Source organism: Acyrthosiphon pisum, chromosome A2 (genome assembly GCF_005508785.2).
Source record: "Acyrthosiphon pisum isolate AL4f chromosome A2, pea_aphid_22Mar2018_4r6ur, whole genome shotgun sequence".
NCBI lineage: Eukaryota > Metazoa > Arthropoda > Insecta > Hemiptera > Aphididae > Acyrthosiphon > Acyrthosiphon pisum.
In genome coordinates this window covers 103,690,736-103,702,354 of record NC_042495.1, presented here as the reverse complement: position 1 = coordinate 103,702,354, position 11,619 = coordinate 103,690,736, and the positions used below count along the sequence as shown (strand labels likewise).

The following is an 11,619-nucleotide window of genomic DNA, read 5'->3' as shown; positions in this document are numbered from 1 at the left end:
TTTATCGTATATAGAAAATGCTAATATAGACACTCAGTGAAATTTTCAAATATCCTATAGTAATTCGTTTTTTAATTACAATAAAATAAGAATTTTGTCACATGAGAAATCGAGTGAATATCAAATGTTGTAAAAATATGAATTTCAAACGCTCATAAAAATTTAATTTGAGTTTCTTATAGACATTTTTTTTTTTGGTAAAGATAGATTATCCTATAAAGAATCTTGCATTACATTTTAAAATATTAGTTCTAAAAAGAAAAATTTTTACGAATTATTAACTCAAAATAATTTGCTGATTTTCGTGATTTTTACATATTTTGTCAATTTTTGAACTTTAAATGCTAATTAAAAAAAAACTGCGACTAAGGATTTTTAATATTTTTCAAATGTCATTGTAACAATATAGTAGGAGCCTTGTATTAAATTTTCAAGTATTTTTACTCAACAAATAAAGTTTTATTGACATTCACAGAAATAAAAACTAATTAAATTGGAAACTGAAATTGTCTGTAAACAGCTCAAAACAAATCAAAATTTTTTGAAATTTTATCGTGTATAGAAAATGGAAATATAAACGACCAGTGAAAATTTCATGTATCTACAGTCATTCGTTTTAAAGTTACACCAAAAACCAAAATCAATTTTTTCGAAAACAGATTTTGCGTAAAAATTCCCGTTTTTCCTTAATTTTTCTTTTGTTTTTCACGTCGCTTTTGAAAACTACTGGGAAATTTTTACTTTTGACCCCCCAAAGTACCAACTAGATTCACTTTCCAATCATAAAAGTTAATGTTGAAGAAAATCGAAGCAGTTTTACTGTCCTAAAAGGTGATGACAGACACAAAAAAAAAAAAAAATTAAACAATAAAAAAAAACACACATCATTGTAAAATCAATACATTCATCGTTCCACTCAGAATCTAAAATAAAATGGTATTTAGCCAATCAATATGGTAAATATTTATGTAAAAATATGTTATTTATTTTTTTGCATAAAGAATAATAGTAGTATGAACACGTCGGAAAAAATGTGAATTTCATTAAAACTACAGTAGATTCCGTTTAATAGAGACACCGGTTAATAAGGACAACCGCTTAACCAGGACAATTCTACAATTACGAAAACAAAATGTATACTTGTAATGTAAAATTACGCCGCTTATCTGGGCCGTGAATCCGGATAATCGGGACATTTTTATCGAGTATAATAGTAAATATTAATAGATCAATATAGTCAGACAATCGCGACTGACTCGCGTAATACTACAGGAGGCAAAGAAATCTATGGAAACATTGAGATTATTTTTTCTTCAACAAGGAAATGAGGAAACATAATTTTCGAATTATTTTATATTCAATGGTTATTTCCACCATAACGATTTCGACTACATGATCTGGTGGACATCAGATAATTCGCATTTCAGGCGTACTCGATGGTTTTCGCGTCCACAAGATGGAGCCACTTATATGGATATATGTCTGCATTCTATTTAAATTATACGTAGGTACTACAAGATATTTTTCTAAAAAAAAAAAAAATACAAAACCGAACACTGTGTATTACTTTTCGAACGTTTCGTATTCGGTTGATTTACGGCCCACAATATTATGTTTCTATGAGCGTAGGAGTATGCAATGTCTGTAGAGGGCACCGGTGACAATATTATTATGATGACACGGGAAATGGGAAGCAGTTTTAATGATGACATTGATAACCACAGGATATAGGGGCAAGATAAGTGCATGCCAAGTGTAGAAGAACAGCGAGTACTTGGTATGCATAGAAGTCTCGGTGTCGGGAAAGTATGGAAGAAAAGTGAGTGCTGGAGTTTGGAGCTGGACGATTTGCATAATTAGTCCAGGAAGAAGACATTGCAATAAACACAGAATGGATTGTCAATATTGTGACATAATTAGAATTCATTAAAATTTAAGTATATGAGTGTAAAATTAAAGGAGTGTATAAAAACTGATTGTAAATGTATTTTGGAACGTCATTGATTTGAGAAGGTGTTACGTTTTAAAACGAAATAATATCTATATTATACATATTTAAATGCTGCAATACGTTTTAAATAAATGGACACTTTCAGATTTTTACTTGAGCAAAAGCGCCGGGTTAACAGTTTTCAACAGGGGCGTACCCGAGGAGGAGGTTTTGCGGTCTGGATCCTCCCCCCATTGAATCTAAATGTTAATTGTTTTTAACGACATATCATTTTTTTTTTCATACTTTTTACATTTTGAACCCTCTGTTTGAAAACTTGCTGGGTAACGCCCCCGGTGTTCAATATAATAATATAATACAACATGACATAGGTACTTATTTGATAATATTATTATGTTATGTACGTTACAGTCTCTGACTAATTTATTATTATTTATTATTATTAGTATTTCAATATAAAATTCTGTCAGACCCGCAGGTAAGCGCATTAAGGCATCAGATTATCAGACTGTGTACGCGCGTGCTTCCCTTGAAGTTATTTCCCAGCGGTAAATTGCTACTGCAGGCTTCAATAATATTACCAGATTATTATGGTCGGACGAATGTTTATTGCGACTAAAATGGATTATTTTTTTTTCTTCGAACATTACGTTTAATACCGAAAGCCGGTGAGTAATACATTTTATCGCGGTAAAAACGATTTCAAACGAAATGATAATAGTACGATGGGAGTATATATTTTACCGTCGCAGCAGGTTCAATAATATTAATGCAAAACCAACCAAGTGCCGGCGAATCGACACATTTTCGAAATAGGTATCGCCAGAATATTGTGTTTTCGTCGGTTTCGGTATACGAATCGGTATCGGTTCACTCGTGTTCCATAATATATTTATATAAAATTACATCGACGATCGACTCAAGATTTTCGTACTTACGTCATTGTTTAATTTAACCAGGTTGCGTATATTAAATATATACATATGCCAACATCTGAATATTATCGTCTCGGTCGGGCGTAGTTGTGCTAATGCATAATATAACCCAGAGAAGTTTTCGATCATTTGATACTCGTTTACGCAACACGAAACCCAGCATTTCGTCGTGTTGCTTTAATTAAGTACAATTTCGTCTGAATTTTAACGGTTCTCGTTCCATTATAATAATAATAATAATAATAATAATAATAATATTGTATCCGAGGGGCGGCGCGCATGGAAATTCTTCGTCGCGAAAATCTTCCGCGTGATCCCTTATATAATAAGATTATATTCGTACGACAAGGGCTCCAAGCAAAAACCACACAACTTACTGTACTTTGGAAAAATATTTAGCAATCAATTTTGTAGCTACCCGGAGCTATATTTTGTCTTTAACCATAAAATCAAAAACCAGACAGCTCGTCATATTTCATGAACTAAAGATGGGATTTGTCTTATTTTTACACAGATTTATCGGAATTTTTTATTCAGAATCTAAATATTTTCAAATACTATTACCTTTAGAGTCGTCTGGTTTTGCACAGAACCCTAGTACTATATTATTATACACTATGTACCAATTATTATAGCTGCATATATTTATGCGAAGGGTACGACACAACAACAAAATATAAATGCACGTCGTCGTGAAGTCCTTTAACTGAACATCACAACTTATAAGTTATGGTTCACCTGCAATTGTTTTGCTGCGGCACAAAAGTTTTCGCTCTCGTTACGCGACGATCCAGTTGCGGCCCTAAAACCCCAGGAAGTCGTTGATACGGTTTGCGGGAATAATTTTTTTCTAGCGATAGTTTCTAGTTTTGTGCTTGGAAAAAATGTTTGAGTGCTGCTGAATCTCTCGTTTCGCTCGGTATATCTGTAAACTATTTAAACGTATGCGATAGGTAGGCATCGTAAGAAATCCGCAGCTGGTGGTTTGGACCCGAGACAGTGTAATACGTCGTGTATGACGTGTTCAAAGAGCTGGTAAAACAATGGTAAGCCGGACCTTACTCGACACATATAGGTACAAGATACACACTAAACGATTAAGCTCGATCGGTCTATAGTATTTTCCTTGTATCCTCCATCTGCGAATTTCAATAGGTAATTTCTGATGTTATGATTTATATAATATAAACATTCACCTATACATGGAAAATTCGAAAATAAGTATGGGTACTTACGACTGACTACTGACCTGTAGACGAAATTACAGTGCATTTCTGAACAGCTAACCTAACCTAACCAATATAATGGCCACAAAAATATTCTATTCTGATCTTAATTATCTGTTCAAATTGTAATCGGTATATTGTTACCTATATTTATCAGGTGATGATATAACTATATATAATTATTATATATTCTATAATACCTAACATACATTTTTATATTTATCTAAATAATATTTTAAAAAAGTTATTTGTTTCATTAGAAAAGTATAACTGACAGAAGTTTACTTAGATAATAATTTTAATTTATTTCAATAGTTTTGTTAGTTTAAATAATTTGTTTATCAATCAGTTTTGAGTAGGATAACGTTCATGATTGATTATAGTTATTGACAAGGTGGATATATATATATATCCACATTGATTATTGATTTATGATATCATACAATATAAATACAACAGTATCTATATGGTTGCCAGTAAGAAGTAGGTTGGTATTTATGTGCTGTGTTATTTTTCAATTTTTCAATTTATTTATATAAATATAATAATTAATTGATATTAATCATATAACTGCTTTACATTTTATTTGCAATTTATATTCTATGAAAATGTTTGGAAAGTGTTCAAAATTGTATGCCTGCAGGCTTTTTTTTTTTTTTAATAATAATATGTTCAGTATCTATGCTTACAGTTAGAATTTTGTTTTTTTAATTTTATTTTGCTCTGTCGTAAATGATTTATAATATAATACTAAGTGTATTAAATAATTGTTTTTAAATTTCAATCCAATTAACAGATATTATGGCTCAGACAAGTAAAGATAAAATTGATCAAGAAAAAATTAAAATAAATGAAGTGGGCAAGACATTTTTTGAAATCCAATTTGATGCTAAAGAAAAAATTATTACCAGGTTAAAAATTGTATATTTAGTTGTTAGTAGAATATTGAGATCGGTGTTTTGTGAAAATACCCTTATAACTTACCACAGGTTGAATGATGAAATCAAAGATTTCAATAATAAAAACGAGAAGTTTAAAGGTAAAACCAATCGTTTAAATAAAAAATTGAAAGATGATTACGAATATTTAAAAAAGATTTTGGACGAGAAAACTAATTTTAAAAAACAATTAAAGGAGGAAATTGCTCAGCTAAAACAAGTTTGGACAAATTATTTCGATAGTTTGAAATTTGAATGTTTTTAATGACAGTATGTCTGTCATACTTGAAAATTGTATAGGAATTCGATTCTATGGATGAAAAGGGCATAAGTAAATTAAAAGAGCAACACGATGAATTCATTAGAGAAGCCGGAAAATATAAATCGATTACTGCTATATACGGTGGGTAGTACACTATAGTACCTATATAGGTTATATTGTACATTTTAAAATGTAATATTAATATTATACTTTGTACGAATAAAATTTGTCATCGTAACAACAATACACGGTATACAATGAAATACAATTTTCATATCAGTGGGAAGATTAAATAAGTTGCATGAATTTTCCAAACAAGAAAAAATACTCGAACAGAAATACACAGATATTAAAGAACAGAATGTAATCACGGATAAAAACTATTATATTGCATTGAAAAATCTCGAGGAGAATAAATATAAAAGTGAACAAATGTAAGTTTATTTTTATGTAGCTGATTTGAAAAATAATAAATTAAGAAGTTTCTGCGTAATTTTAATATTTGATAACCGTATAGTAAATTATTAATTATTAATTTCAATTATAGTTCTAAAATAAACATGTTGAAACGATGTGTAGATTTTTTACTGCACATGAAAAAACAATCATTGGCTGTTGAATGTCCCGTCGAAGGGGCGAGTACCAAAGAGGTCCTCGATCTTAAAGAAATGGTATGGTACCTACATTTATATATTGCGGATACTGATAATAAAAAAATTTCTACTCATTACAGGTGAACATAGGCAATAAACAGAACGCGATTCACGAACAAAAAGTTCTCAATTTGAAGGAAGAAAATAAATTACTTAACGATGCACTTAAAAAGTTATCGAAATCGAACCGAGAAAAAATCACACAAAATATTATTGATGATTATTTGAAGAAGAAAAACGTAAGCTCAGTTGAATAAAATTATTCGTCACACCTCCATAATATTATTATTATAGAACCTAATCGTATTGATAATATTTTTTTTAATGAATCACTGAGCATGCTCACCTCTATTTTTTCCTATGAATCTACTCAAATTCTGGTTTTTGGAATTTTTACTTGAACACCGTAATTTCAAATATAGGTATAGATTTTTCATGTCGTTTAAGAATTAAGCGACCCTTGTGAAAATCAAAACATAAAGTAGTTATATTTCTCAAACAAGAACAGCCTTTTTTCTGTAAATTGATAATTGAATTATTTTATTTTAAATTTTGATGTGTATAATAATTAATATGCACATATGGACATTCAGACGTGTAGTTTTAAAACTGTATATACTATTTTACTAAGCATATTATAGAGTCTATACCATGACAATAGATTCAGAAGATCTCATGATATCATGATTTAAAAATGATGACAGTTAATATTTCTCCATTAAAATTGTATAATGTTTACAAATTGTCTGAGTGTGATAAGTATTAAGCTATAATAAATTACATCATATCATTTAGGATCTAGATAAAATAAATATAGTACATAAAGTTTAAGGATTCAGAAACTATTCATTAGAATTTAGAATTTAGAATTTAAACTTAGATGGATCAACGTTTTTAAGCTAATCATCTGCTAAACTTCATAAACTTAACTAACGATTTACAATAAAATAGTATGGTTATTATTTAAAAAAAAAATATCTTTGTATTTCACACAACCACGACACTAAATGGTTTAAAAATGTAAGTATTTTAAAATATAGTCTTTACTAATTAGCTATACATAAAAAAAAAAAAAAAAAAATGAAAAGACACATTAAATGCATTAGTATACAAATATGAAAATACACAAGTATAAAAATATAGAAAAGGTACTCATAATAATTTCCTATAATATATTATGTATTATTTTTCTACTTTATGAATAAAACGCAATTTTTTTATGTATCGTCATCGTAGTACGTCGACCTGAGGCCTTACAATACTCGACAGGATGTGAGAATTTTGGGAAGTAAACTGACGAACGCGAAGAATTTTCCAGGAATACAGCGGCAAGATAAGCATAAAGTTAAGGTAGGGCACGCGGCTCGAATATCTTTCGTGGCCAAAGTCGACAGTGACGATGCCGAAATGCAAGCCGTGGACCGTAACTTGCATGCGGCCCAGGTGAAGTTGCGTGACACTCTGTCTGCCAACGAGTTGTTGAATCGTCGGATTTGGAAGGCTCAGGACGTGTTGTTAAGTGTTTACGAGAAAGCGGCGGTTCATTTGGAAGAGGTATATCGTTGATATCCGTATAAAAAATTATGAAAGCTGTTCGTTGCCCGTTGGTAATCCCATAACTTGAAAACGGCCGGACCAGTTTGGTTCATTTTTTTTAAAAAGGTTTTAATAGTTAGAATAAGGTTTTTAAGGGAAGACAATTTGGAAAAGTTGCCCAAGAAATTGGAACACGTGAAAATTATGATAGTTTAATAGTACAGACAATTACCTAGTGGCTTTAAAATGGTGTTTATATTTTATTATGTATACAAAATTTCTACCAGAAGGAGTGCTTTGATTTCAACATGTAGTATCTTATATTTTAGAAAATTAGATCATGATGGTACTTTAGAGAGATCATTTTTAGATTTTCTCAATAATGATTTAATGCCAAGGGAAAAACCACTGACAAATTGGGATTTTAATTTCTAATACCTTGTTTAACACCATAGAAAAAACAAATAAAATAAAAATAACGGTTTTTGTTGTAATTCATAATATTAATTCAACTTACAGGCTATAATAAAATATAATAACAATATAAAATATCCAGACTGACAAACCGCCTCCGTTCAGAATCGTTTTTCGTATTCAATGATATTTCATCATTGAATTTAAATTTAATACAATCCATTACACAGTGACCCATCACCCACTTGTATCCTACAGGATATACAGCAGAGTGAAATCCACTTACCCGCTTTTTTTATATAGGTATATAAATAGTTGCCACTGGTCACTTGGGTAGATGAGTAAAAGCATTCATAAAATCATGGTGTTTATTTAAAGAAATTATTTCTTAAAAAAAATATGAGAGTTGCATTTATGTTTTAACTTATATACTCGAAAACTTATTGACTGATTTTATGAAAATTTATAATAAATTGTTCTTAGAAATATCGGGAAAGTTGTTAGAGAATATTTTGAACCACGGTCAGTTTAAACCAAGTAATAATATATCCAATCCGCCACAGGCGAATTTTCCATCTCGGTCGAATTAGTTCACTAAGTGAGGTACGCCGACGCCGATTTACCCGTAAACTGAGGTACACTAAAACCAAGAAAAACACATGTAGGTACATGTATAACGCAATATTTTATATTTTTTCACGCTAAAAATTGACGTTGGTTTATCCAAGGTTAATAGATTCAATAACTATACTGGACTGCTTTAAATAATAATAGATTCCTTGAGACTTGGAGGGTGTTTATAGCTAAAAGGTAGTTCACACAACATGCAATTTTTTTCAGTTCACAAAAAAAGAATATTTAGTTTTATTTATTTAAATCTTTACCATTGGTTACATATTATATTTTACATTTATATCATACTAGCTGAGTATCACGGCTTTTCTCGTGTGCAGTTTTTTTTTTGTGGCAAATCCTATATACATATATATTATATATTATGTTATACGCTTTAGATACACCTATAGTATCTCGCCCTCAGTTTGAGTGTATCTCAGTTTTAATGTACGGTAGTGTACCTCAGTTAACAGACAAAACGGCGTCAGTGTCCCTTGTTTTGTGAAAGAATTTTACCTATATGGGCAACTGCAAGTCATGGATTGGATTTAGTACTTAGTATATTTTTAACGTGGTCTAAACTACTTAATATACTCTCTAAACATTTTTGACATTTCTAAAAACAATTTTTAAGATTTTCGTCAAATTAAATTCAGTAGTTTTTGAGTATATAAGCTATGTACATACATTTGGTTTTTATATCTTCCCGAGTAACTAATAGCAACCTTTTACATGTATAAAATGGCTGCAATCATTAAAAAAAAAATTATTGCACTTCTAGATCATTAGAGGAGCCTTTATTCAAAATTTCAGATTCGTACGTTTTGTAGTTTTTGAGTAATAGCGATATATATATAATATATAGAAAATGCTAATATAAAAATTTTGTCAAAATTTAAAGCATCTAAGGTTATTCGTTTTGGAGTTAGGTACACCAAATAATCAAAATCAATTTTGTCAAAGAATGGTTTTGTATAAAAATTCCAGTTTTTTATACAATGTTTTTGTTTTTCTCGACGCTCTTAAAAAGTACTAGGAACTTTTAACTTTGACCTATCATCAATCACAACTTTTCCAACAGAAATTGAAAATAAAAGTATTTTTTAACTACTACTTTTAACGCCAACACAAAAAAAAAACAGATCATTGTAAAATTAATACATTAATTGCTCTGCTCAGAGCCTCAGAATCTAAAATGTGTGCAATAGGATGTATTTACGTAAGCAATTTATGTTTTCAATAATACATACATATATCGAAAAAATTATGGTTTACTAAAAGTAAATTTGAAACTCTATTTAGCTCATTATAAGAATATGCCAAGTGTATACAAGAATGGATAAAAGTTTTTCCAACTTTGCATGGCGATACGGTTTCGTAATAACAAACACCTATTTTTCGCCTCATATAACTACTATCTTTTTAAAACGACCACTATCGTGAGATTCTATGTCTTAAACTATAACGAAAGAATCTCAAATTTTAATTTTCAAATAATAATTTAAACAACACACTTAGATATGAGTGTAATGTGTATGTCAAAGTCACTGCGAGTGTACCTACGACATACCTATAATATTATAATATATGTACCTATATGGCTGCAGTAGGTTGTTTACCAATGGACTATATTTTTATATTATATTTATTATACATTTTTACACACTTAATATGGTAATTAAATAATACATAATTAATATAATAGCATAGATCTTTCGTTTTTAGATAAAATCTAATACAGACGACTCCAAGGAAAAGATGAATGATTTTATTCAAAATTTGGAAAAAGATTTAAGAACGATTTGACATTGAAGAAGGCAAATTCCAAAAATCGATAAGAAACTTGATACAGTTTTATATAGTTCAAGAAATGTTTGAATTAAAAATAATGATGTTCCAAGAAACAGTCTGTTTCAAGCAAATTGGTTCATGATAAAAAATTGCAATACAATAAGTATCTTTTAAAAACTAATGTTCAACAATATGCAGTTACAAATTAAATAATAAACTCTGAGTAGACATTTTGGTATTTTTCACTTTACTACTAAAGTAATACTAGTAGGTATATACTATATAGTAATATTGAATTATATAATATTTTCTATTTGGGTGAATTTGTGACTATTAGATCCCATTTCATTAGTTATATATTTTTACTGAAAAATATTAACGCAATCGAAGTATATCATTAACGGGTAGGTATACAGTGAAACCCGCCCTAATGGACACCTCCTAATAGTATCGTTTAATTGGAAACCATTTACAAACTTTCTTCAATCTAAACCCTCTGAATAGCGGACAAAATGTCAGCTACCAAGGGTGTCTGGTATTTAGCGGTTTCACTGTATTAATATATTCACTTATTTGTTATCATATATAGATAGTTATTATATTCAATGCATAAAATATGAATGCATGTCCAGTTATTAAAATGTATTTATAAAAATCTTGAAGGAGGTTAGGCGTAAGATTATATAATTAATAAGGTTTTTTGATCATATGACATTACAATTGAGTTGGATATTTTTTTGATTACCATATAAAACACTAATTTCAGATACACTAATTATGTTTGAGGAGGTCGTATTCTTAGATTCTATACGTCTTATGACTCTGACGACGATTGTATTGCATAATTTACAATAGTAACAATACTGTCCATAGACATTACCTTAAGTATTAACCGTTCCATCGTTCTGGATAAAAATATAGTAGTAAATATAATATGTTACCTATACATTTAAGTGTATTTATTTTCCAAGAATGTGTTGACTTATGTTCACTGCCGAATTCATTTTAATAATATACCTTTTGGAAGTGTGTGATAAATAACTAACAAACCATGGGCTGTAATAGATAGTGTAAGTGAAACATTTCCAGGTACAATTTATGATAATGGCACGCTTTAAACATTAAGTATATTTAGAAAGTATTTTTGAACTAAAGAACAAAAAAAGGCGGACAGAATACACAGGCAGTAGTAGTTTGATGGGTGGAGGTGGAGGAGAACACAATCTTCTAGCTTCGTTTACTTCAATTCGCAGAGTAGGTACCTGTACTGATTCAATTTTCAATTTATGCAAATTAAT

At 29.7% G+C, this 11,619-nt stretch overlaps 1 protein-coding gene across 1 annotated transcript; it reads left to right on the top strand.

Moving 5' to 3' along the window:
* Positions 1-4,841: 4,841 nt before the first annotated feature.
* LOC100570726 (uncharacterized protein PFB0145c) lies at positions 4,842-10,545 on the top strand. Its single transcript, XM_003245353.4, has 8 exons — positions 4,842-5,023; positions 5,102-5,270; positions 5,351-5,453; positions 5,593-5,746; positions 5,860-5,983; positions 6,046-6,204; positions 7,202-7,519; positions 10,256-10,545. The coding sequence occupies exons 1-8, from the start codon at positions 4,914-4,916 to the stop codon at positions 10,334-10,336; spliced, it is 1,218 nt and encodes a 405-aa protein (XP_003245401.1). The 5' UTR covers positions 4,842-4,913; the 3' UTR covers positions 10,337-10,545.
* The last annotated feature ends 1,074 nt before the right edge of the window (positions 10,546-11,619 follow it).

Bases quoted from the DNA above. Each gene is read 5' to 3' on its own strand.
- LOC100570726 (XM_003245353.4), top strand. From the start codon at position 4,914: ATGGCTCAGACAAGTAAAGATAAAATTGATCAAGAAAAAATTAAAATA. The intron at 5,747-5,859 runs GTAAGTTTATTT...TTTCAATTATAG, and splicing joins AAATATAAAAGTGAACAAAT to TTCTAAAATAAACATGTTGA. The intron at 6,205-7,201 runs GTAAGCTCAGTT...TCGTCATCGTAG, and splicing joins ATTATTTGAAGAAGAAAAAC to TACGTCGACCTGAGGCCTTA.